Genomic DNA, 27,845 nt, shown 5'->3' with positions numbered 1-27,845 from the left:
TTATGGTTTTGCGGTGAAATTGGGCCCTTATAATTCCCACAGTAAACAACAGATTATTCGTATGATATATTTTGCTCTTACACACTCTGTTTTACTGAGTAGTATACTATAGTTTTGTTGAGTACAGATCCATTAGTTGAGAAGATATTGAGGGTTGAAATTTTTTTGGGTCATGGTTTTGCTGTGAAATCGGGCCCTTTTAATTTCCACAGTAAACAACAGATTATTCGTATGAAATTTTGTGCTCTTATACACTCTGTTTTCTGAGTAGTATACTATAGTTTGGTTGAGTACAGATCCATTAGTTGAGAAGATATTGAGAGTTGAAATTTTTTTGGGTCATGGTTTTGCTGTGAAATTGGGCCCTCATAATTCCCACAGTAAACAACAGATTATTCGTATGAAATTTTGTGTTCTTACACACTCTGTTTTACTGAGTAGTATACTATAGTTTTGTTGAGTACAGATCCATTAGTTGAGAAGATATTGAGAGTTGAAATTTTTTTGGGTCATGATTTTGCTGTGAAATTAGGCCCTTTTAATTTTTACAGTAAACAACCGATTATTCGTATGAAATTTTGTGCTCTTATACACTCTGTTTTATTGAGTAGTATGCTATAGTTTTGTTGAGTAGAGATCCATTAGTTGAGAAGATATTGAGAGTTGAAATTTTTTTGTGTCATGGTTTTGCTGTGAAATCGGGCTTTTTAATTCCCACAGTAAACAACAGATTATTCGTATGAAATTTTGTGCTCTTACACACTCTGTTTTACTGAGTAGTATACTATAGTTTGGTTGAGTACTGATCCATTAGATGAGAAGATATGGAGAGTTGAAATTTTTTTGGGTTATGGTTTTGCGGTGAAATTGGGCCCTTATAATTCCCACAGTAAACAACAGATTATTCGTATGAAATTTTTTGCTCTTACACACTCTGTTTTACTGAGTAGTATACTATAGTTTTGTTGAGTACAGATCCATTAGTTGAGAATATATTGAGAGTTAAAATTTTTTTGGGTCATGGTTTTGCTGTGAAATGGGGCCCTTTTAATTCCCTCAGTAAACAACAAATTATGCGTATGAAATTTTGTGCGTTTACACACTCTGTTTTACTGAGTAGTATGCTATAGTTTTGTTGAGTACAGATCTATTAGTTGAGAAGATATGGAGAGTTGAAATTTTTTTGGGTCATGGTTTTGCTGTGAAATCGGGCCCTTTTAATTCCCACAGTAAACAACAGATTATTCGTATGAAATTTTGTGCTCTTACAAACTCTGTTTTACTGAGTAGTATGCTATAGTTTTTTGAGTATAGATCCATTAGTTGAGAAGATATTGAGAGTTGAAATTTTTTTAGGTCATGGTTTTGCTGTGAAATCGGGCCCTTTTAATTCCCACAGTAAACAACAGATTATTCGTATGAAATTTTGTGCTCTTACACACACTGTTTTACTGAGTAATATGCTATAGTTTGGTTGAGTACAGATCTATTAGTTGAGCAGATATTGAGAGTTGAAATTTTTTTGGGTCATGGTTTTGCTGTGAAATCGGGCCTTTTTAATTCCCACAGTAAACAACAGATTATTCGTATCAAATTTTGTGCTGTTACACACTCTGTTTTACTGAGTAGTATGCTATAGTTTTTTTGAGTATAGATCCATTAGTTGAGAAGATGTACCCAAGGAAACTACATTATATAACTAATAATTCAGTAATGTTTAGTATATAAGTGAACAAAATTTCATGGCAATAATGTGTTGTTAACTGTGGGAGGTAGTTGTAGGTCAAGGAACATCAATTAGTAAAGCTGCTAAAAAGCTCCCAGTCGCTGTAGTTATCCTACTGTACAAAGTGAAAGGTAAATCTACAGTCTGCAGACGAATGGAGCCTTGTACAGTACTCTCCTCTGCGGAAGGTGAAGTTTCTCGATAATTGAATGACGCAGATGCCCTAGAAGGTTTGAACGAAATTAAAACTCTCCTGTAGAATAGTTGTATAAGGATTGATCGTCAATAACTGCTTGAAAAAGCGTAATGTTGAAAAATATTACATTATTTCGGTAGGCCAATTGAAAAACGGATTGTTATTAATTATGAATAAGACTGATGTTTTTGTTAAAAATCTAAGTGGAACAGTGATTTAGGTATTTTGAATTTTTTAGGTCGTTTCGGGAATATACTTGTTTTCAATCACTGGTCCCACCCCATGTCAAACACTGGTACCACCGAAAAGTCGGTATGTCAATCACCGGGTCATTAAAATACTTTAAAAAAAGTAATAATTTTTGGATGACATAAAAATCGAATATACTGAATACAACATACAATCTAATGGAGCGGCACAATTGTACCAACCAACACTTGGAGCTAAAATAACGGAAGATATTCTAAACGAAACTCAATTTTTTTCTTAAGCTACCTTCACCCTATTTGTTTTGTGTGAGTGCTTTTTTAAACTCATTTTTCAAAAATAATAAGCATACGCTTAAAAAAAAATCCTTTAGTTTGTTGTTTATTTTAAACTTCTCTATCATAAACTTATTTATTTCAAACATTATTCTGAACAAAATTATTATTTAACAGTTTTGTGTATATCTGTACCGATTTAAATCTTTTAAATCTTTAGATCTTTTAAAACGATTCCTCTTTTTTTTTGTGATGGTGCGGATTTCAGCCTCGTCAAATTCGATGATAGGGGGGGGTAGAATGGTTCTGATGGGTATGGCTTACATCTTCGTTGAACTCGATGATTACCCGGTCAGATTTTGAGGTGTTTGGATCTTGCACAATTTAGGTGCGCCAGAACCGCCATTTTCCCTCTACTACGTACTTCCTCTCCAAACTTCCCTACCACCTTACTATTATCTTCTTTTCCGACTCTTCCATTCATATCACCCATTATAAAGATCTTTTTCCTTCTAGGCGTATCCTGTATCACCTGTGTCAATCTGTTCCAAAAATCGTCTTTTTACACCGACGTCGAGTCTTCAGTTGGTGCGTAAGTACCCACTATTACCCTTCTCTTCCATTTATCGAAACTTCCATAGTCAAAATTCTCTCAGAAATAAACCTCCAATCTCTTATTCTATTCTTTAAGCTCTTCTTAATTACTATCGAGACGCCCGCCTTTGCTCTCAGATTTCTATCCACTCCACTCCAGAAGTGTACAAAATCACCCGTATATTCCTCTCCATGTCCTTTCTTTTTGGTTTCTGTCAGCACGGCTACATCCACTCTATATTCATTCAGCTTTTTAGGTAATATATCTTTTTTATTCGAGATCCCCTGAACATTCCAGCAACAAAAATTTGTAATCCGTGTCCGTTTGACTGGTCGTAACCTAGATATCAGTCCGGCTTTTCTGCTTCTTAGCAATGTGTTTTTTTTTTTTTTTTTGCGATGATCGGGGAGCTGGCCCGATGCATCAACCCCCATCCTGGAGGACCAGGATGTTTGATTTCGGGGGTCATCACCCCCTAGACAAGTGACCTTCACCATGGCTATGAGTCTTGTCAACCCATGCAGGTCATTTAGCATTACCTAGGGTGCACCCTAAAGAGGCGGCCTACATTACACCCCAATAATTTTTTTATTTTGTAAATAGCGGTCCAGGTGTCTAAAAAAAATGGTAACCAATAGGCGAGAGGTCCGTTGAGAAGGGCGTGTGTGGCAGAGTCTCATAGCCAAGCTCCAACAATTTTCGGGAAGTCAGACGTGAGATATGTGGCCGAGCATTGTCATACAAGAAAATGGGCCCCTTTCGATTGACTAAAGACGGCTTCATTATTGCCAATTTCTGATGCGTTACGTCAATTTGATTACAATACGATTCGGCATTGATGGTTTCGCCAGGATTCAAGAAGCTGTAATGAATCAGACCAAATGAAGCCCGCCATCTTCTTTTTTTGATGATTTGATGGCTTTGGAAAATGTCGTGCTGCTTCTCCTTTGTCAAGCCACTGTCTAGAGCGTCTGCTGTGGTCGTAGAGGATCCACTTTCTTCGCAAGTCACAATTCTGGAGAGAAAAGGATCGCTGTTGTTTTGACAAAGAAGTGCAGCACAAATTTCATACTGCTGATTTTTTTGGCGGTCGTTTAATGTGTGAGGAACCCAACTTTCAAGCTTTTTCACCTTTCTAATCGCCTTGAGATGGTCATCGACGGTTGATTTGCTGACTTCGAGTTTCCCTACCAGTTCTCGAACAGTTGTTCTGGGATTTTCTTCCACCAAAGCACGGAGAACATCGTCATCAAGGGCAGAACTTCTTCCACGGCCTTCTTTGTCTTCAAGGCTCAAGTCTCCCTCCCGAAATCTCTGGAACCACCGTTGAACAGTGCACTCACTTATACTGCCTTCGCCCCAGACATCGTTGATATTTCTGGCCGTTTGGGCCTGGCCTAATTTGAACTCGTAAATCAAAATTATGCAATGTTTCAGAGGTAAACAAACATTTTTGTTTGAAAGAGGATTAATAAGTGTTTACATTTATGAAAGGCATAAGTCCAACAAACAAACAGTTTACTATTTGGAGGGGTATTTTAAAGAAAACATAAAATTCTGCATTATTTACCGGACAACCCAGTAATTACTAGCAAAAATTATTGCATTATATTAAAATATATTCGCTACAGAAATCACTGTTGCTCTCGTGAACGGTTGCACCGTGCACTGCCTAGCAATTTTATTGTTTGTTTGAATACGTTTTTATTTTTATTTTTTATTTATTTAGGTATATATATATATATATATTTTTTTTTGTGTGTGTGTAGAATTCATATATTTCTTTTTCTTCTTGTTTAGGTGGCCAATATTGAATTATATTACAAAGCTATACAATTCTATTTGGACTACAAACCACTCCTACTCAACGATATATTACTAGTTTTGGCACCACGTATGGATCATACTAGGGCAGTTAATTTCTTTAGCAAGGTTAGTACCTGTATTTTTAAAAAAATAGATTTATATTAGGATTTATTTGTTAAAACATGTGTGACCCTCTTCTCGAGTTCGGAGGACCCAGACTAACTTAGTGAAGAAAGAAGAGCTTCAATAAGGAAAGGAATAGTTAGTAGACTGAAAAAAGTAGTGTGGGCTTTTTCTTTATCCACTTTTCACTTTTTCATTTCAATTCTTTCAATTTTTTTTGGGACAGTGAACCAAAAATAAATTAAAAATTAGTCCCTAAGAAAATAATTAACAGTTAATCTATCTAATACTAATTCTAATTCACTATTTGTACGGAACAATTTTATTAAATAAAGTCATCATCATCATCATCATAATCTATTCCCTTTCTACCGCGTCAGCAGTGTAGTAGGGGCATTAAATAAAGAGATTATTAATAATGTCTAAAATACCCTTCTTCCTACTAAAGTAGTTAAATATAGTTATACCCCTTAACTGAATTTATTCTATGGTTATTTATGTAAAGTTAATTAATTCTTACTTATAAACCTAATTGCCTACAAAAATCTACGTCTAGTATGCTTTAAGCTCGAAATACAATTTTTCTGTGGAAGAGCAACATAAATTTGTTATTATGTATTAATTAATACATAATGAAGAAGTAGTAAACAAAAATAAACTCTTTTTAACTCAAATCAATTAATTATTTTTAACAGTATTTATTGCATAATATTAAGTAATTGAAAAAGCTACCTAGCTTCAACTGAAAATGATACATCACCATAATAAACAAGGCTGAATAGGTTTTGTCAGACCGGGTAATCGGTAAAAAGCATTGCGTTGCATGGTGCTGCGTGCAGTCAGATGAATGATCGCAGTAAAGATTTAATTGAAAAATATTAATTGCCCTTATTTTCTCACAGAATAACTCTCTTCAATGTCACAGTACCTAAAGATAATGTTTTTATAACTTTTTTTTAGGTAAATCATTTGCAACTTGTCAAACCATATCTACGTTCTGTACAGTCATTAAATAATAAAGCAATAAATGAAGCTTTGAACAATCTTCTTATTGAAGAAGAAGATTTTCAGGTAATTATTTTATTTTTACTATACTTTATTAGAAATATCTCTTAATATCCTTCATTACTTGGTTCTGCAAGAGAAAAATTAAAAGTAAACAAAATACAAATCCAAATACGTAATTTTCACATTACAAACTACTAACCTAGAATCCCCATACTCGATTAAAACTGTCCCAATTAAATAATAGAATAAAACATTACAAGTTCGAAGTTTGCTGTAGTAGCTTATTATAACTTCCATTGCTGGATTACCGTTAATCTCGAAAGCCGCCAGGTCAGGGTGTGCTTACTGACCTTTAACCTTCCTTCGTACCCCCTTCGTTATTTTTAATTTTATATACCATACGTATATCTAGGCAGTAAGTCTTTTGCGGGGACTATATGAGTGAATAGATATGAAAACTTTTCTTCCAAAAATTTATTCGAGTTATCTTTAATCTTTTAGTTATTTTATTTTTATTTTACTCAGTTACAAAATGTAGTGTGAGACGAATACTTAGTTGAAGTCAAATTCTCTGCACCAAAATGATAAATCAATTTCTGATGATGGATGAAAATCGAAACTGATCGGCAGCATAAAAAACATGCTTGCTACGATTGATAAAAATCAGTGTCATTTTACGAAAACTTTATGAAAAAATGTATTTAAAAAGTTGTTTCTACTAAATGTTAACCATTCAAATGTTAATTTTAAAAGTTTTTAGAAAAAATAAATAAATAAATTGAGGTGTATGGTAGAAAACAAGGTGCAAGGTTAATCGCTTCTACCACTTATCTCTTTTCATTTTTTAAAAGATGAGATTACTCTGTTTCGTAATGATTTTTATGACTGAATAAATCATTGGAACCACTCATGATCAAATGTTGACTGAAATGCTGTTTTAGGAAATTTTAAAACCTACTATTTTTATTTTGTATTTGTTTGTAGGGAGTAAGGACATCTATTGATGCTTTCGATAATTTTGATAATATTGTCCTTGCTCAAAAATTAGAGAAACATGAATTAATAGAGTTTAGAAGAATTGCAGCTTATCTGTATAAAGGTAACAATAGATGGAAACAAAGTGTACAACTGTGCAAAAAGGACAGACTTTTCAAGGTGAAACACTAATGAAATATTGCAAATGAAATATTTAAATATATCATATAGGCAGTTTGTTGAATTGACTTATAATATCACCTTTACAGGATGCAATGGAATACGCTGCAGAATCAAAAAGTTCTGAGGTAGCCGAGGATCTGCTTGCATGGTTCTTAGATAAAGGAAATCATGATTGCTTTGCAGCTTGTCTGTTTCAGTGTTATGATCTATTACATCCTGATGTAATTTTGGAGCTTGCATGGCGCCACAATATTATAGATTTTGCTATGCCATATATTATACAAGTTATAAGAGAGTATATAACTAAGGTAAGCTTAAAATTACATACACGTTTTAGCCAGAATGTAATTTTTAGAATTATATTCCTGCAAATTATGTGGAACAGAGTTGCCTTTCCATTTTTAACTCTGAATAACATACTTTGTCTGTAAGGTGGACAAGCTGGAAGAGGCGGAAGCAAGAAGACTGGAAGAGAGAGCCGAACAAGATCACAAACCTATGATGATGCGTAAGTGGATTTTATTACTGTAATTAATGCATTCATGTGGCACCATATTTGTTTATGTTGTTATTTATGTTTTTTTTTGTTTGGAAACAGCTGAACCACAACTGATGCTAACCGCAGGGCCAGGCATGATGGCCCCAGGATTCTCCCCGGCCTATCCAAATACATACACCACTCCAGGAATGCCATACCAGGGTTACGGCATGTAGAGACAAAGATCCTACTTAGCAGCCCTAGGGTTGGTCCTTCACCGTCAGACTCACTTGCCTTTTATAAATGTGTTTGTATAAATGAAAAATTAAATTAAATCGTGTTATTTAAAAGATTGTATTATTTAAATAAACAATAATAAAGAAAAACAAAAAGTAATAATGCTTGAAATCTAGATTTTAATATCAAACGGTGATGAAATTTAAAATTCTCCTGGTAGAGTACTATCTCTTTCCAAATTTAGCATACCTATTTTGTATTGTTATTTCTTTCTATTTAATATTATTTAGTTGTATAATTAAGCATTCCATATATATATATATATATATTTTTTTTTTTTTTTGTTAGTTTGTTTGTTTTTTTTTTACTTAAAAGATGCAGTTGACCTATCATTTAATGACCACGATTATGTATAAAATATATATGTAACAAAGTTGTTATGTAAAAATTATTTCTCTAATAATTAATATTACTATTATTTTATTTTTTTGAATGCTAATTAATGTTTATTATACCCCAAATTGCTATTCTTTTTCTCTGTGAGTCATGGTATATATATATATATATATTCCACTATTATACAAATTAAAAAAAAAAGAATGACAAAAATATAATTTTCTGTACCAAATATAGTGGAGATTATAAGTTTATAGGTGAAATTGTGTATATGAAAGTTGTAATTATTGAACACGTTATTATTGTTGGAATCAAACTGTATTAAACTGAATTTATAAATATATTGTGTATTGTCATATGTTATGTATTAACAGAGAATAATATAAAAAGTAATGAAAGATTTATTCAAATTTATTTACTTATATGTTTAGAGAGTTTTTTTTTAAATAGCTATTAATACTTATTATTCCTTCCATATCCTTGCAGGAGTCCTGTAGAATAGTATCCTTAGATCCATCTGTGCAACTTTGGAGAATACAACTCATATTGTTTTACATTTGAATAATTAAAGTACTTATAAGTTGAACTTCGTGCATAAAGTGCGTAAACAAGGGTGTTTTTAAATTTAGAGAAGCAAATATTTATTGTCTTTTCTTAATTAATGGTGATCAGTCATCTTCTGTCAAGTTGGATCTCTCGCTGTACCATTTCTCATAATGAAATGAACAAACTCCAGTTCACCATTGTTTCTGAATGGCAGTTTATTGGGTATTTTCATGTAAACGTCGTTATTACCCATAAGAGTTTCAACTCTTATTCGGAGTAAATGACCATTTAAATAAATAATCATTACTGGTGTGCGCTCTAAAGGAAGCAGCAAATTTGACCTTCAGTAAATTTTATGATTACTCTGTCGTATATTTCGGTCAGTGCCTCCCTTTGATTTCCCGCTGCAGGTCTGACTGAGATGCTCTCCTTGCAGGTCTTTTCGTCACCGTGCAAGTGAGATGTTTGTTAGGCTTAACCAACCAGGATCCTTCTCTCTCTATCTTGTCGGCCATCTCATTACCCATTGCGACACATATAGACTCTCTATAGTGACACGGAATGCGCTGTAAAAATTAATCTGCACTATTATTTTAGATGAGGTTTAAATACATATTGCATAAATTATTTTCACTGGCAGGATTTCAAGAAGTATAGTGCGGAACGGAAACATAAGTGAGTTAGAAATCTCAACAAAACTGATTAAGCTATCTTTGATAATGAATGGAACTTCGAAACCGGGGGGTGCAATAAATGTGCGTTCAAAGATGGATAAAATCAATGATAAATATTTTATAAATAAAAATGGTCGGCATAAGGATCAGTAATATCTAATGCATTCTAAAAAATATTAACCCAAATTTAATGCAGTAAAATTATTGAATGATCTGAATGTTATAAAATGTCCAAAAGTACATTTTATGTAAGGATACATTAAAACAATGTTTACAGTCGACGTTTACATACTTGGAAAGCCATAATAAAATTTCTGAAAATGCAATTTTTAACATTTTTAGTAAGTTTTTCTCGAAATCTATTTTATGTGAGTAATTTCAAGAAACGAACCTGAATATACTGTTAATTTTTAAAAAAATTTGGGAATATCTTTTTTAGGGAAAGAGGAAAAAACTGTCAATTTGGGAGTTTTTCAAAAGTACACTTGTTTAGGAAATATAAATTAACAAGTTGACAACTGCCCTCCTACGTTTTTCATAATATGCTTACTTCGCTCCATACTTTTTCGAGCCTTGTTAAATTCGAGACGTTCTGACGCGGATTGTACTGCATAAATAATTGTCTTTGAAATTTACGTTTTTATTTATTAATTTATACCTCTACCAATCTGTCCCTATCCAAATGTTCTGTTTTTATTTCGTAGTTGATGACTATGGATACCTTAGCAGCTATTATTATCCCCGAAGTAGCTTGTCGCTCTCGAGGAAGTGCAATATCTAACTTTAACTGGATGTGAGCTGCAAGTTGTTAATGTATGTAGTTCCTGCCTCAATTATTCCATAAATTTCAATTTCCTGATTTATGATAATGTGTTTAAGTTCGGCAAATTTATCTTTTGCTAAACCAGAAAAAAGGTGCTTTTAAGTCTTCGGTTGCAGCCTTTGGTTGTTGGCCTGTGCAAATATTAATTGGCGACAGTAGTGATAAATTTGCCCGCCAATAAGGCTATATAAGAGGGCACTTAGTTACCTATTCAGACACGATCACTTTCTCCCCCCAAAATTTGAAGGTTGGAGATCAAATGATTACATATCTGACTATAAAAAAAGTATTATGTACATATAGATCTTTATCAGTTATTAAATATTTGTGCGAACTTCTCATTTATAATTTTGTGGTTATGAGCAGAAAATGTATCTGTTTTTCGTTAATAGATTGATAACTGTTACTTATAATTTCTGTAGGCACTTTTTTTTTTAGAAATTTGCTTGAAAGCCAGGCCGAACCTTGAGCAGGCAATGAATTATTAAATACAAATTTAAATTTAATTTAATTGTAATGTATTATTCTGCATAAATTAAAATAATTATTACAGAACTTATTGCCTATCTGTCTCAAGAAAGTCTTATGCACCAGGGAAAATTATTTTAGAAAAGGGCTTGTATGGTAATCATTAGACTACCGTCAACACCACATTGTTTTTAATGTATATGGAAAGAAATTAATCTATTTTATGATTTTATTAAAACATTAGTTAATTCAAAGTTTAAAGTGAAATAAAAATATTTTTATAAATTCTATTGTGTTGGCAGTACTGATTACTGAAAGTTTTAGTGTACGTTGTAAAATGGTATTTTATTTAGTCTTATGATAGTAGATGACTAGTACTAGGATTTGTTACATTTACGATAGAAGATACATATAGTGTAATTTGTTAGGATCCCATAAAAATATTATGAAAAATGAATTAAGTTCTAACTTATTTATTAGTTTAAGTTATAAAATTAGTAATAGTTTTATTAAATAATGAAAATGTGTTAAGACTGTTCTACTTTGTACGAGCAAATAGGTAAAGGTATGGTTATCTTCTGATTGATAAATAATAGAAATTTGAAATTGGATTAAATAAACGTAAAAATATTTAAGAAATTATATTTTTTCACGTTTTATCAAAGTTACTATTGATTTTTAATAGGATTCTATTTCCGAACACTAATCAATGTTCTTCGGTATCCAAATTTTTGATTTACTTTGACTTTCTATGTTTTTCACTTTTTAAAAAAGTTCAGTTAGTCAACGTTACTTTGTATGTAGTATTAGTAAATCATGTATTCGTCTTTGATAAGCAAACAACAGTTTGACTAAAGTAATTATTATTATGGTTTTTCGGTGTAACTCATAGCTGATTTTAGTTTACAATTTTTTAAAAGGGTTGCGTACAACTTTCTTTTTTAATGAAGGCATGAGAAATATAGATTTCAAAATGATTATCAATGCCTGAGTTCAGGTGTTAATTTAAATTATTGCAACATTAAACCTCTAGAGAAGCGATTTTTTTTTTGTGCAGAATTTAGTTAACCTGTAAAAAAATTATTGCTTTCCCTCACTTCATATTTCGAAATTCTAAGTTAAATTTATTACTAAATGTAACGTACTAGTTTTATTTGTTATTATTCAACGCAGTTGATTTGCTGACGGCCCCAATAAAATCAGGGTTGTGTAGAAAAAGTTACATTCCTAAGTGAAGACTGCATAATTGTACTTACGTAGTATATGAAGTTGAAATATCGGTGGTTTAAGGTTGTACAATTATATGTACTTGAAAAGAAAGTAATGAAATTATACCTGTAGAATAAACGCACTCATACGTTCTCTAAAATACATTTACACATTACAAAATCACAAATTCTGAGGCCCATCAGGAGATCCACAATGTAGGTCTTTTAAGATGTTTTGGATTTATCGTCGCTACATCTAAAATCCACTTTATTTTTAAAAATGATGTTCAGTCAGGTTACTAAATCTTAGCCACATTGAAACAGCATTTCTCTCTGCAGCAAATCAAAACTAAGGTTCGGCTGGAGTGCGATGATGTTCATAGAAATGTGCCATTATTTTCTTTTTCATAGTGACAGAGAAACAATGCCGTATACTATGAAATCTCCTATTGAAGCCAATGGAATTTCTTTACCCCTTCTGAACCGCAACTTCTATTGGGATATTGACCGTTCCTTTTCTTTGACCCCCACTAAATATGTTTGTTAGCTGCTTCATGCGTACTCTTAAACGTTATCTTTATGATTATTCGATCTACTAATAGATCACCTAGACATTTTATTTTCTGGAAGTTCATATCTCGAAACAGTGATAGTTATCACTGCAGTACATCCATCTTCTTGATCTTTAAGCTTGATTTATAACATTTGAAGCTGCTCCACTTTTAATTTTTTGGTGTCCGCGCTTACTCTTTGGAGAAGTCAATATTGAAGAACTTATACGGCTTGTCGGGCTTAATGGGTCGACCTAATTCATTTAAATGATCTAACTTTCTGCGGCTCTCCAAAAATGCAGCTTAGATTGCATATCTATCAAATGATAGATTTTAAAAGGTACACTCAATTTTATAACCATATTACTTTTGGTTTTGTATCGTTTTATAGCATTTTTCACGTTCTCCATAGCAGTTTTAATATTTGTATGTACCGAATATTTTTTTATCGCAGATAGCTTTTTAATCTTAAAGTTTTTGATTTGTTGTGGAAATAGTTGTTCCGTTTATTATGACGTATGTTAAAATTGATTGACTTTTTTGTTAAGTGTACATAGTTTATTTTTATTTTTTAATTTTGTTTTTTACAGTAAGCAATTAATGGCATGAAAGAAGTCTGCCCAATGTATATACTATTCAGAATTGTTAATCGAGAAAAAACATGGCTGCGCTTTTTGATCCTTATGATAAAAGCAGGTAAATATAGTTTTATTTTTTAATTTGTAGGAGAGTAAGTGATTCAAAACAAGAGAGCAAAGATTCTATTTTTTATCGTTCTACGGATACTGATTAATGCTAGATTGATTTGTGTGGTATCACTAATTTCTTCAGATGTTAGATTGAAGGTACACGGTGTACTTATGACATCGTGGCTTTATGTTATACGTTTTTGTATTTGATTGAGTGGGTTCAACTTTAATATGGGATTTTATCTGCGGGTATAGTCAGGTTAAGCTTAAGGCACTAAAAATCCTACTACTTTCACCTTGACAAGTTGCTCCAGAAGCCAAGTTGTGACTTCGGAGATCAGAGTCTTATCATCCGGAAAATGATTGCCCTTCAAAAATTAACTAATTAATTAAAAATTGTTGGAAAGAGTTGGAAGTCCGATGGCGCAAGGCCGGGTGAATAAAGGAGATGCGTTAGATTTTCAAAGCTACAGGAGCATGCTTCCATTTGGCAACATGTAAGTTGTGAACTGGTGCATTTTCTTGCAGAAGGCGGACACCTTTGGTGACAAGCCTCGTCTCTTGGTTTTGATGGCCTGCTGCAATTTCCGCAGCAGTGAAGCATAGTATGCTCCAGTGACCATGGTACCCATCTAGGAAATCTCATCTCCGAGCTGGTTTTAAAATGTGAGCATGACCTTCCCTGCAGAAGGTTGGCCACGTGCCTTCTTTGGAAGCGGTGAGTCATGATACTTCCATTTCATCGACTGGACTTTAGTCTCAGGATCATAGTAATGGATCCAGCATTCATCCAGAGTGGTTATCTGTTGAAAAAGGCCTCCTGGTGTCAATAGCTCATCGCCTGAGAGCAGCCTGGTTCGTTCCTGCTTCTGGAAAGATGTGAGCAGCCGGGGAACCCTTGCATGATTTTTTCCACGTATCCCATACTGATATTGGCGTTTTGGGCTAGGTGGCGAATGGTTACGCGGCGACTTTAAAATGCTAAAATGGCAGCCTCCACTTGCTGGATGGTGTGTTCATCAATAGTAGAGCGTGGTCGCTCTGGAATTGGAGCTATTTGCACCGAAGTCCGTCCACATTTGAATTGGCGTTGCCAGTTATTGAATACATCATATAATAAGGAATCATCACCAAAAACTTCATTCATCTCATCGAACGTCTGCTTTGGTATGCGGCCTTTCAAGTAAAGGAACTTGATGGCTGCTGTGTATTCTACTGGGTCCATTATTAAACCTCACACCACTTCAGCAGCTGTAAAGTCAAGACCGTTACCAGTTCTGAGTTGCGAATTGGGACGTAACCTATAGAGACTTATTTCGTTACACATATGCAGTTTCAATATCCTGTGATAAATAGAAATAGGTCAGAGGAAATCTTTAATGAACGCCCCTCGTACATATTCTTTTTTGTATTGATCATATAAGGATTTAAGGGAAGAAGTCGGATAGGTTTGCGCAATTAAGACCTCTCTTCCCTTTGGCCAGTTGTTAATCCTCTGTTTTGTAAGGACATTTCTCAGGTTCCTCGATGGATTCCTCATTGTATATTGTGATTTTAGAAAATCTTCCAAGGATTTAAGTAGAGTTTTTGAGAAGTAGTGGAAAGAGGAAACGATCTTTCTGTTATAATCTTATATCATAAGCTTATTTGAATTAAGAGAGATTATTTGAGTAGTGTGGGGAAGACAGGTATATCTAAAAGCAGATAGCAAACTAGATGCCACATATGTCTCCGCGGTTAGCCTATGTACACGAATAACCCTTTCATTCATATTCTTGCATTCATACTCAAGGAGACGCAGAGAGAGCTGTTATGATCATTCATTTAGATTTAATGTTCTTTCTAGAACATTTAAACGTAAATTATGCTTACACTCCATTCTAGAATGTTTAAGGTGACTTAGATTAGTAGATTGTAGTAGATCAATGGTAGATTTAGTTTTACAGCTTTTTCTAATATTACGACCAACATCTGTTTCACAGAAACCTTTTTTAATTATGCAATATTGCAATACATTTTAGCATTTGTTTGATATAATTGTGTATTTTATTACAAGATCAACAATGTTCGAGACTTTTGTGTCGCCTAGAATCTGTTAGCTTTCTTAACACCCATTTAGATACTAAAATCGTACTGAAGCTCTAAAACCTGGTTGATGGCTGTAAATCAACGCGCAAAAAGTATTCCGAATGATCTCTTAGTCTTTTCCAGAAATTTTTGCATATATTTTCTCTGTCGGCGAAGCTCCAAATTTCGATCAGCAGTCTATTTTAAATGTAGATGATCTATACTTCTCCCGCTTTGAACTCACACTGTCTTGTTCGGTGTACCTTTCATTCAAAATACATTATTCCAAAATTATTTCGTTTAATTTTTCAAAGGATTCGAATGAGAGTTGATATATGCATTGAATTATTTATACTTTACAGCTGGTACTTTGGGCAGATGTCCAGGCAGGACGCTACTGACTTACTTATGGGGGAGAAAGAAGGTGGTGTATTCTTAGTTAGGGATAGTATCTCCATTCATGGAGACTACGTACTATGCGTCAGGTAATGTTACAATTTATTTTATTTTTTACTGTTTCTTGCTTTTTAAGGAGAAATATTGCGTTTAGGTCAAACTGACATCAACGGTAGTACCTACTGTAAAAGACCTTGAACATGACAAATATGATTTAGCGAATGGAATGTGTGTGTGGGGGACACACCCATAAAAGCTAAAAGCCTGGTTACTCAATTTAAAATTTAAAATACTACTGCCGCTAATAGTACTAAGTTTTCAATCGAATTCCGTTAATTGGGAGCGCAACTCCTCTGATTATTTTTAGTTCATCACTTTTATCGTAAAAATTTTCCCAGGAAAATTTATTTTTTGAACTCTCTCAGGGAACTGTACTATTGAGCTTCCTTTCCCATATAATGTCCTGTTCCTCCACCCTATAATATCCTGTGGCATCAAATGAATTTATGGAATTTCTAGTTAAAAAAATTCCGTACCTTCTTAAAGATCAAAAGCGAACAGAACACTCACAACAAATACACCCTGATAAAGGTAGACTACTCTTTTTTTTTTTTTCTTTTTTTTACCGTAACTCATAAAATCGTAAAGAATATAAAAAATTACCATGGTAGATGAAAAGTAGCAACAATGTAGTATTAAACTTTTTCAGGGAAGATAGTAAAGTAAGTCACTATATAATAAACAAAATCCAGCAAGATAACCAGTGCAGATACAGAATTGGCGATCAAACATTCCCAGATTTACCTAGCCTTCTTGCATTTTATAAGTTGCACTATTTAGATACTACGCCTCTTATCCGACCTGCTCCAAGACGAGCTGATAAAGTAATTGCCAAGTACGATTTTAAAGGCAGTGTAAGTACAAGGTTTACCATAGAATTTCAGGCAATTTAAAAAAGGTAGAATTTTGTTTCCTCATTAATTTTAATTATTTCAGGATCAGGATGATTTGCCATTTAGAAAAGGGGAAATATTGACAATAGTATCCAAGGATGAAGACCAATGGTGGACTGCTAGAAATAGTTTTGGACAGATTGGTTCAATACCAGTGCCCTACGTACAAAAGGTAATGTTCAGGGACGCGAAGCATAAGTTGTGTGCTTTCAACGCTCTTTTCTTAGGGAAACTTTGTATACTAATTGCTTTCCTATCACCTTTAGTTTGAAACATATTCCGGGGAAATTTGTGTGGAGGAGGGAGAGCTTCTCTTTATTGTTCAAATTACTGTTCCGACTGTTATTTATCAAACAATATTTTAAAAAAAACAACTGGAATTCCAAGTTTTAAAAAAATCGGTTTTCTGGAAATGCATGAAAATTACCGAATTTTTAGCTTTCAGAAATATAATCGTAAATGCCACATTGTTTTTAAGTAGTTCCCTAGTTGGCGATACGGTAACCGAAGCGACTTTTATCGTTTATTTGAAGGCCAGATCTAAATTAAGACACCTAAAATGTATTAAGGAGTTTAAATTCTTTTGGACCATAATTCAGGGAAAAAGTTACTGTTTTAGGTCAGAGGTGTCACATTCAACTAAAATACGGGCCATTTGGTGTAACTGGCAAGATTCATACGGGCCACATCACATTTACAAATTTTGTTAAATTTATATTCTGGCGTAAAGATTCAGTAAAATTAATAGGATAATTGAAGCACTATATAATTTTATTTATAAAATTAAAATTATCCTTTTTTTTACCCGTAACTTGCCAGCGCTTTCCAATATCTGGATTCAAAGGCACCACAGACAATCTTCATTAAGGTAGATAGATGTTTATCAGCTAATCTTAATCTGTATGTTGTTTTATTTAATTTCATGGACTAAAGTAGTTGCTCACACAAGTACGTATTCCCAAAATAACATTAAATTTGTGCAGCAAACTTTAATTTCCGGGTATTTCTCACCTAAATAATAATATATTTTGGGGATTCCTATTTCTCGATTTTCGTCTTTTAAAATCAGATCATTCTGGAAATCATTTAATTGCAGTTGTATCGAACTGGAAGCATTTATGTGGCCTCGATCTCCCCTAAGCGCTATTTTCTTCATAAAAATGTTTTCCATTTTCATTTTATTTCAGACCATCGCGAGCCACAAAAAATTACCTCGGGGCCGCCAGTTTGACACCTTTGTTTCAGGTAAACTTCCTCATGAGTTAAACAACTTCTTTAAAGCGTTCAAAATTGTACACTTGACAGATCTGCTTTCTGCTTATTGTAGCATAAAACGTTCGGCAAACGCGCACCATAATGTGCTCTTAATAGTTTTATAACTTTATTAAATGAAGGCAGTGAAAGTAGAGCTTGCGAGAGAACTGAATGTATTTACTCCCTGAGCAATCCAGAATATCTTTTTTTTGCTTTACTTAGTACATATTGCACTTATGCAATCTCAAGATATTCTTCAGTGCCCCAATCACTCTGCTCAAATAGGAGTGTTGATGCTCCTATATTTTCTATCCTCATTGTCATTTGTTTAGAGCTTTAACTGCATATGTAAAATAACAACCGATGTATCTAATTATTTTTTGAATGTGGAAAAAAAATTAATAATTATCATTATTACAAGTTGATTAAATATTTTCTTTAACATCCTAACTGCATTTTTTGGGGGCATCGACTGTTACCAACGGTATGTTTTGTTTTAATTCGCCAACAAAAATGTTTATTTAGTATTCAGTAATTATAATATGATTGATTTATTTTTAAGTAGTTCCGTGTATTTCTAGTATGATGGCCAGGAAGGCGTAATGGATTCTTCAATAGTATTGACGGACACTGCATCACCTAGCGCTAGCCACCAAGAACCTACTAGAAGATCTAATGTTCAAGTTTGTATTAGATTTAGTTTTTTCTACTATTATGATTCGATAAACTTATTAAGATTAGTATAACCTTTTTTGGCAGAGGATTTTTAGGAATTAGTTGGTCTCGTTTCTTGGTAACCGATTTGTTCCGAGAGGGTTTAACCGTCTGGATAATTGAGAAAAAGCGTAACTAGCAAAGTTTTTGCATGAAATGTACTTAGGTTAATTCTGGGCCTTATTGTAATCTGATACGGTCATTAGCCTCTTAGGTATTCATTGTTGCTAAGACTAAATAAAGCTATAAATATTGGCCACTTGTTAAGTAAGTAATGGAAATAATAGTAAGTCATGTGAGTGTTTCGAACCAGGTGGTATGAATGGAAATTGGCTGAGAAAAAAGTTGATCAATTATTGAATGCCGTCTTCAATAATCTTATATAAGCTTCATATAAGTGACTTAATCACACATTTAACAACTAGATCTTTTTTTATATTGAAAATTATAAATTGTTCACAGAGAAAGTTACCGGCGCTGGCAAAGGTAAAACAGGCTAGAGTTCCAAACGCATATGATAAGACAGCTTTAAAGCTTGAAGTTGGTGAAGTAGTTAAAGTAACAAAAATGAATATAAATGGCCAATGGGAAGGTGAACTACGTGGCAAAGTTGGCCATTTTCCTTTTACACATGTTGAATTTATTGATAGCCCTGAGCCATGACGTTTTTCTCCAGTTAGAAGTAATGAACTAAAACTTTAAAAAGCAGCAGATGGAATCCAGCTATTGAAGTAACAATTTCTTTGACTAATTTTTTACATTTTTCATAAGTTCAGATATTCGTTTATGTACTTTTTTAACAGAATAAATTTTACACCTCTTTTTAAAAACTAAGAGTCACAAAAAAAAAAATCGCTAACATTTCGCTGGGAGTAATATTTGTAAAATCAATGCAAACAACAGTATTTGGCAAATTTTTGTTCTTTAACTAAGTACTTAGCGAAATCAATAACAAAAAAAAACATTAAAAACTGTTTTAAATTTGTTCTGTAAAAAATCAACAATTGAATAAAATTCCTTAGAGTTTGTTCTTATTAAAAAATAATCTGAAATAATATTAAAATTGAGAAGTTTTTTCGGGAATAATGGAATAGGTGATGTCAGTAGGGGAATTTTATTTTATTATTACTGTTATTTTTATTTATTGTTTTGTTGAATGAATTGCAATTAATTTATAATTAATTATAAGATTTAATGAAAAGAGATAATATTTGTATTTTAATTACAAATTTTAACATTGTAATCAGCTGATACTGATTAAATATTGGGAGGGCATGGATTGATATATTTACAAACAAAAAGAAAAGAAAAAAAAAAGCAATTTAGAGCCTTAAAGATTGGAAATGAATTTGGCTTTTTAAGTCTTTTTATACCAGTGGTGTCCAGCTTAAAGAACCTGAGGGTCATTATTATAGTCACGATACTAATCAGGTGGAGGGGCCGCACACTGAAAATAAAACATATTCTACCGAATCTGTAATTAATTTCAGTAAGTCATCCTGTTTTCATTTTCTGTGTCATGTTTCTGCGCACTGATCTCACAAATAAATCAATCTCTGAGTAGAATCTTAGTCGTAAAACCAACACTCAACTCTTAAAATCTCAGAAAAAAAAACACACAAAATTGTATCGAAATTAACATTGTTCTATATTTAATAAGAGTCAACTTCAGTAAAAGTGTAAGGCACACATTTGAAGTCAGCCTTCTGTTTCATTGCCGGTCTCTTGTTACATAGATGCAAACATATCTACCTTTTTTCTTTTTTTTTGAGGTTGTTGTGTGTGGCAACTTTTCATATTTTAATCAAATCTAGAATGTTTACGGGCCGCAGAAGCTAAGATGTATTGTGGTAATGGTTTTCAATTACTCGTCTTGGATTCTATTTAATGCTTTAATGTGAGAAATTTATTGGTTAGCAACCTTCATCCGTATTTGGAAGTAAAACCAGTGTGAAAAAATTGGCATTACTTAAATTTAAACATTTAAATATTAAATATTAAACATTTTTCCGTTCAACTATTGAGATCTTAAAGGGAAATAGATTCCTCAGGCTGCAGTAAACTGTAAGGAGGCCAGTACTGTCATCTGGTGGTTGTTCACCATTATTTTGAATAATCCTTAGACTCATGCTTTTAAGCCATGAAATTGCAATAGTAAGCAGATTTTTTTTACACATGAACAGGACTGTTTTTGAATCCGCAATATATTCGGCCGTTTGTACAGCCTCCTTCCACTTCTATCTTTTCCATTCTCTACGAAGCCAATGGAAGCTTGAGAGTAGCACTTAACTCATATTTGCTCAATTCATATGCGCATCTCTGACATAACTACAAAGGAAGGGATTAGCTATGCGGTTAGCGTATTAGATTCCCACGCGGAATCTTACTATTTAAGATATCTATAGATCATGTAAAATTTTAAGATGGAAATTTGTTTTTATTTAATATAAAGTATTTTATTAAATTTCCAGTCCTGCCTGTTTAATTTGAAGAAATTCCCAGATAAAGCTTGGAGGCATTAGGCTTTCTTCTCAGCCACTCAAGCCCATCTTACCTACAAGTGGGTCCACGGTTGTTTTCTTTTCTTGCTTAGATAACCTTCATTGAAGGTCATCCGTTGTGAGGCGCTTGGCGATTCACGTGCTTCTTTAGTTCTTCTTCCGAGCACACGGTCTTGTTGGAAATAATTCTTTGAACCATGCTTTTGATTGCTGCATTTTGTAAGATATTTTACTGTGCTTAAAAAGAAAAGCGTTCAACTTCAATGAAGAATTTAGAACCTGAACTAGTAAACCCGGGTACCCAGTTTTAGAAAACCAAGAATGCCTACCAGTTCTCAGCATATCTACACTTCCCACAAGTACTGAATTTATATATGAAATGAAATGTGCATATAACAGTCACCCATCACGTAATTTGTCATTTATCAAGTTTTTCTACACTTAACCATTAGCATCGCTAGTGAATGGATGGTTGAGCCTGTGGTACTGCAAGAACGATTTATACATAATCGTTGACTAGCACATCAACGCTTTCTCCAGATCTGATGGCTTTGAGAATGATTACTACCGTTATTAGTATTAGTCAGACCTCTAAGAGAACGTGAATACTCTACGCATCTTTTTCATTACACAGTAACATGAACACACCATATTCTTATTCTTAGCGGCGTAAGACGTTTCCTAGATCCTCTAACGGCCGTAGACGATGTATTTTACCTGTTCTCCAAGTTTTCTATGTATGTGTGTTTATTAGTTCTGGTGGAATACTCCACTCCTCTACGTGTATAATTTACATTAGCTTTTAGTGGCCGTGAAAATATTATATAAAGGATTCAAATTAGCGAGGAATCGGTCCAAATAAAAACAACAACTCGTCTTTTTGCTAGCGTTTCGACATATATAGCGATGCTAAGCTGGTTGGTTGAGTTACAGAAAACTGTAACAGAAAGACGAGTTGTTTTTATTTAGACCGATCCCTTCTCAAATTTGAATCCTTAATATATGGTTTATTTTCTAAAACGAGCTATTCGACCAATCTGAGAAGTAAACCATTTTAAATATGCTGAGGAAGAAGCAAGGACTCAACGATGAGTCTGAAATGTGGGAGCATAACTTCGCAGATTGCCTTGAAGAGATGTATTGGGTTTTTTTCTATCACTTCTCACATACTAGACTCAGCTTTTCAGGTACCATTCTACTGCACTTCTGTAAGGAAACGCTACATGCTTTTGCTCGGTGGATGCATGCATCAGTCCTTTTCCGATCGTGGATACCAATATTCACCTGCCTCAGTGCTGGGTATGGTTCTCCGGGTACAGCTTTCTTGTGTTCCTCCTCATCTTATGAAAGCACATATGGTTTACGGCTCTTTATTATGCAGAGACTTATCATCGTATTGTGAGTATATTGTACAGAAATGTTCTTTATTTTTTTTTTTAATTCGATCCTGATTGAATTTGGAAAACTTCCTTGATTTTTCTGAGGTTTTTGGCTAGGAATGAAGAGGATGACCTCTACTTGTGCTTGATGAGGGCTATGAGCCATATCGTTGCGAGGCCTAGAAGTAGTAAGTGATTTTGGCGCAAAAGTTTTAGGTTTGGTAAAGGACGTTTAGCAACCAAAGGATTTTTGATAATTAAGCAGATCGTCTTCAACATAGACTTAGAGAACTAGCAATTTGATTTCGGGCTATTTTTGTTTACCTTATCTACGTTTAACGAACCCTTTCCTCTTTGAAATGACTGTGACACTCTTTAACAAAAAAAAACTCATCTTCACGGAAATTTTAGTTTTTGTATGAGACTTTCCGCGTTGTCTGCCATTCGATATACCCTACTACGGCTGCTTATTCGTCAGGCCTTGGCTCTCTTATTTTGCATCTAGCCATCAAGTGTGATGTCTTTCACAACATTTTTTAGACTTGAAGAGCATTTCAAGCTCTTCAATATCCACCGAAAATTAAACGGTCCCCACAAATTAAAGTGGAACATTAACGTATTATTTAGTTCTCTAAATAATGAAGTGATATGCCGCATTTTTGGGCCAGGGGCACGGAATGTTAATATGAGCTCATCGAACGAAACTTTTTTTTCCTTCAAAAAACAGTTTTTAGTTTATTTTTAATTATTTTTTTCTTACACGCGCAAATATATGATTTAAAAGGTTTTTATTGATATTACAGTTTGTCTTATAGGTGTAAACAAAAAACTAATCTTGGAATTTCTCATTGAATAAAATTTGTTTATAAAGTCATATCAATTTTTTTAATATTTAATTTTTTTATAGATTGCTTCGTGTACAAAATATATGATAAGGACATAAAAAGTAAATTTTTGAAGCAAAGTTTGTACTGACTGTTATTGTAAGTTCATGAAGAGATGGTTGGATCTGCAATGCTGTAAATTATGGATTAATTTTAACCACGTCGCAGCTTACTTGGTCTTTCATTTAAGTCTATTTTAAATTAATTTACGGATTTTCATCCATCTTCAGAGAGAATGGGTCATCAGGTTTTTGTAGTGAAGTTTGACCTTCCGTTTTCAAAATTACACAGCCATAGCTACTCTCACAATTTTTTGTGGTTGCCAATCTTTTCAGATTGGTCGAATTTCAGTGAATCGGATTTCCATAGATTACTTTCTCTAGCCCTTTGAGAAATGGGTGCAGAATTCTGTTTTTGGTATTTTTTTTTTTTTTAATCATACACCTCCCTAGTTCACAGAAACATTAATCTTCTCAGAACTGTGGTGAGTGCCAGCGTTACACTCGTATAGTGTTTTTAGTGGAATAGTTTTTATAAATGATCAACATGACCACTCCAGCAAGTCTTGAATCGGTTATTTTTTGAACAGCATGTGCTGCGTCCTAACATTTTGAAGTAGCATAACAAACCTGCTGCAAAATTCGCTTTTATTTCTACGCCAACCTTACTGGTGTAAACATGTCAGGTACTGAAAGGTCAAGTCGAAAAGGATGACCTATTTGGACCTTTCTCTAAAAAGAGCACTATCGAAATGGATTCTAGTTTTCATGCGAAGCTTATACCAAATACATCATATTAAGGTATTGTAACCCATAATGAGAAATCACGTGAACTTTTTTACGTTTTAAAGTGTACATTGTGGTCTTAATAATCGAGCAAAAAGGTTTCTTTGAGTACAGAAACATTTTTTAAAAGATAGGTGTCATCTCATTAGTCGAGGATGAAAACTCATTATTACCTAATATCTGAGCGTACTCTAGAAAATATATAATTCATTTTTCAAAATTTAAAATTCATATGTAAATAAGGAAGGTTTTTTGTTACTTTTTTGAAGGCCACAGTGTGAATTATTGTATTTAAAACCTGTAACAAGTATGAGTACATACATTAAGCAATTGGAATAACTTTTTTACGAATTGTTGGATAAGGTCTCAAATTTATTTTCATTTTATTCATACTGCTGCCCTCTCAAACTCCGAATAGGCACCTTTTTTTTTCAACTTAAGGTGCATCAACATCTGAGATCATTGACGACTGTAGCTTTTTTAGTGCACTGCCAGCCTTCGGACAGTTTTCTCTTGGTACTGTCAATCCTGTCCATCACCGGACATTGAGCTGTAAAAAGCTGTAAAAAGGAAGAGAAAATCTAAGGCCCTACAACTGGATTCGAACCCGAGATCTCCGCGTTGAAATCCAGTGTACGCTAACCACTGAACTAATCCCTTCCATAGGTACCATTTTTTAAGTGAATTTAAGTCATATAGTGAATTACAGCTCAAAATCGTAATTATTGATCAAAGGAATGAACTTGGTCAGCTAGAAGGGAAAGAAAGAACTAGATTTTTAGCCTCAACTCGAGATGGTATAGGATCAGGACAAATCTAGAAGTTGGAGAATTGCGATAACTTGATAGGACAATCGGCAGATCTAGTTAGCATGAGGATGTAGGAGAAAAGAGGCCCAAAGTAGGGCATGTTGCGAATATTGCTGAGAGACCAGGAATATCTGAAGAACGAGTAGTGGCTGAAGCTCTGGCTGTTCATGGGACATCATAGCCTAGCAGTAAAATCTCTATAAATGTTCTTCAAGTGTTCACTGAGTGTTGATGTGTCTAGAGCAGGGGTCGGCAACCCGCGGCTCGCGAGCCGCAAGCGGCTCTTTTATCCAAGTTGTGTGGCTCTTCAGCCTGTCTAAAATAAATTGTATATTTCAATTTTATTGAAACAAACGAAAGTTTCATTTATTATAGTAAAGATATTTTTTCAAAAAGAATTTTAAATGTGACAGGTTTGAAATTGAATAGAACTATATTAAAATACAGTACGTTATATGTTATGTAGGACTGCCACCATTTTCATTCAAACACAGGTTTAGTTATTATTTATTAGTTTATTTACTTTGCAATATGTGAAAATAAATATATAAAACATTTAAATGTTATTGAATATCATAAAATAATAATTTGTGAATAGAAATGATCTACAGAGTTGTTTATACTATCATCCTTGCGGCTCTTGGTAAGATTTATTAAAATTATTTAAGGAGAAATGGCTCTCTACTTAAAATAGGTTGCCGACCCCTGGTCTAGAGAGATTATAAAATGACGAAAAAAAATCTCTGAAATGGATGAAAATCTAGAACCGACCAAACTATTAGTGTAAGCTTTGGAGGATTTTTGTTTAACTTTTCCGCCATTTTATTTATTGTTTCGATTCAACATAGATTTGCAAATTGCATAAGAAACGATTACTTTCACCTGGAGAAGAAGTCTGGCCATACAATTATTCAAGAATATTTGGTATTTGTATTATATTTTATTGTAGAATAAAAATTTAAAAAAAAAAACCTATTTTATGGATAAATTTTAATGTATGCTGAAAAATAGGTGCTAAATAATGTATTTAGTTATAAATAATGTAATAAAATTATTATAAAAAATTTAAATTTTATTAAAAAAATAGTTTTTAGTGGATCAACTGACTTTGAGTATGCAATACTATAAAAGCACTCCTACTTGTATACGGCTACTTATTTGACCAGTGTGAGTTATTTTTTATTTTTCATGAAAAGAGCATCTCGTGAGGTCATAGTAGTGAAAGTACAGAGTCCGCTTGAAATTGTGTGTGTTTAATAAAATAGCTCAAAAAATAATCATCGTTGGAAGCTTGAGGCCTGTAAATTTTATTTGTTACATTTTCTTAGTAAAATCAGTTTTAGGGTGTCTCTAAGGGAACCTCACGTCAAGTTTCCCTTAACTTGATCATTTAGGTCAAATTTACAGATTCGAAGCATTAGTGATGTCGAGAAGAGTAAAACATTGCTTGGAATTTCAACTGAAATGAAAATCTCGATTTTATCCAGTACTACGGCCCTAAATACTTTGAATGATCATTTAAGGTGTTTTAAACGATTGATGAAAATTATCGAATGCCTGAATTGGGTTCTTGAGGTCGAAAAGCTTCTTTTTTTTGTAAAACCTGTGACGGCGACCTAACTCTATAAAAGAAAATTTTTTATTTCAGGTTTGATACATTTTTAAGTTCAAGCTGAAGTCTCGCATATACGTTCTTGGTCATCAAAAAATATATAGTTTTCTTTTGTTATTTTCTCTAAAAACAACTCTAACGATTTCCTTTTAACATCATGCAAAAGTATACATTAGGTCTATCTTCGTTTTTGAAACTCTTTTTGAGGACATTCATTTTGCAGAGCTTATGAGAAGGAAAACAAATTTAAATACTGCGTAATAACATTTGAGTAAATTGTTTGGTTCTTACACCACTATAATAGTAACAAATTCTTATTAATTTTATGTGACTAAAATGCAAAAACCGACTGACAGAAGTGTAACTAAAGCTTTTTTTTTTTAGCGTGTTAAACCTTTTAACGTTAAAAATCAAGCAGAAGTTTTTGTACGTAAATATAAGTTCGTTGGCCTATTATTATTATTATTTAGTTTGAAAGTTCTTTTTGAGAACCTTGCTTTTGGGGGAGTAGAAAGGAGGAGATGTCTTTTATAGGAACTACTTTTTTGTGAACCTATATTTTAAGTTGTTAATCAATTAATTTCCTTTTTAAAGAACAATGCTTTACCAAAAGAAATGTTTTCGTTTTATAGGAGTAATGAATTAAAAAGTAAACAAAAAAAGCAAGCTGGGTTATTATTCTAGGTATACATGCAAAATGATCTCTACTAATATTGTGTTCAAATGTTTAAACTAAAAAAATCATATATTTATTTTTGAGTGAAATCAGTAGTAATATGCATGCATATATTGAAACCAAAGAAGTAAATCTGCTAAGGATATATTACAGAAAGCGAGGTTCCTAGAATTTTAAGCAATGTATTGTATAATAAAGTAAATTGCTTGTTTTATTGATCAGCATTTATTTAATAGTCATACTATTACAAATCTGATGGTGGTGTGGTCTTGGTAAATTATAAATCAGCAATAGTGAGCTGAAGGATCAAATAATTAACCTGACCCTTTTTAAAGTTAACTTCTCCAATCTAAATAGAACGATTAATCGTTTGAATGCTGGATTTAAATTAGGCACGATGTAATCCCGGATTTTTTGTTAGATCGAAAAGATTTCTCGCTACAACAATTGTAATTTTAATAAAATAATTGTTTTAAATAAATTTTTAACATTTAAAACACATTCATTCATTACACGTACAAAAGAGCCTTTTAATTTAGAATGATTAATAATCAATTTATGCTGGTGGCCCATTTCTTTTAAACAGTTCTCCATTTGTGTAAACGAACATTATTTCCTATTTCTGTTCTTGTTAGCGAAATGAATTTGCTT

The 27,845-nt window shown here is 33.1% G+C and overlaps 2 protein-coding genes across 5 annotated transcripts in view; both read left to right on the top strand.

Annotated features, from left to right (window-relative positions):
• The window catches only part of Chc (clathrin heavy chain), a 78,250-nt gene extending 70,328 nt beyond the window's left edge, over positions 1–7,922 (top strand). The window contains exons 28-33 of the mRNA XM_074134488.1: positions 4,800–4,931; positions 5,889–5,999; positions 6,921–7,091; positions 7,181–7,402; positions 7,527–7,602; positions 7,693–7,922. Of these exons, the coding sequence (XP_073990589.1) occupies positions 4,800–4,931; positions 5,889–5,999; positions 6,921–7,091; positions 7,181–7,402; positions 7,527–7,602; positions 7,693–7,808 (828 nt within the window). The 3' untranslated portion in view covers positions 7,809–7,922. The remainder of the gene's footprint in view (positions 1–4,799; positions 4,932–5,888; positions 6,000–6,920; positions 7,092–7,180; positions 7,403–7,526; positions 7,603–7,692) is intronic.
• Positions 7,923–11,016: 3,094 nt separating this feature from the next.
• On the top strand, positions 11,017–23,659 carry Crk (Crk proto-oncogene, adaptor protein). Of its 4 annotated transcripts, XR_012460377.1 has the most exons (8): positions 11,060–11,281; positions 13,066–13,171; positions 15,594–15,716; positions 16,337–16,541; positions 16,624–16,752; positions 18,416–18,517; positions 19,011–19,279; positions 23,336–23,659. XR_012460377.1 is itself a non-coding variant. In XM_074134344.1 (7 exons), the coding sequence occupies exons 2-7, from the start codon at positions 13,137–13,139 to the stop codon at positions 19,209–19,211; spliced, it is 795 nt and encodes a 264-aa protein (XP_073990445.1). In that variant the 5' UTR covers positions 11,017–11,041; positions 13,066–13,136; the 3' UTR covers positions 19,212–19,435. The 4 variants fall into 4 exon arrangements, 3 of the variants coding, with proteins under 3 accessions (XP_073990445.1, XP_073990443.1, XP_073990444.1); XM_074134344.1 differs by lacking the exons at positions 11,060–11,281; positions 23,336–23,659 and adding an exon at positions 11,017–11,041 and having other exon boundaries at positions 19,011–19,435; XM_074134342.1 differs by lacking the exon at positions 23,336–23,659 and having other exon boundaries at positions 19,011–19,435.
• Positions 23,660–27,845: the final 4,186 nt, after the last annotated feature.

The sequence above is a fragment of the Rhodnius prolixus genome, unplaced genomic scaffold, assembly GCF_049639745.1.
Source record: "Rhodnius prolixus isolate KJV_2025 unplaced genomic scaffold, Rpr scaffold_16, whole genome shotgun sequence".
Lineage (NCBI taxonomy): Eukaryota > Metazoa > Arthropoda > Insecta > Hemiptera > Reduviidae > Rhodnius > Rhodnius prolixus.
Note: the sequence above shows the minus strand (reverse complement) of the source record. Positions and strands in the feature narration are given on the sequence as shown.

What these genes read in the sequence shown, in the direction of transcription:
- Crk (XM_074134344.1), top strand. Translation starts at nt 13,137, where the DNA reads ATGGCTGCGCTTTTTGATCCTTATGATAAAAGCAG. An exon ending in AGTACGATTTTAAAGGCAGT is followed by an intron (nt 16,542 to 16,623) that starts GTAAGTACAAGG and finishes TAATTATTTCAG; the next exon opens with GATCAGGATGATTTGCCATT. An exon ending in CTAGAAGATCTAATGTTCAA is followed by an intron (nt 18,518 to 19,010) that starts GTTTGTATTAGA and finishes AATTGTTCACAG; the next exon opens with AGAAAGTTACCGGCGCTGGC.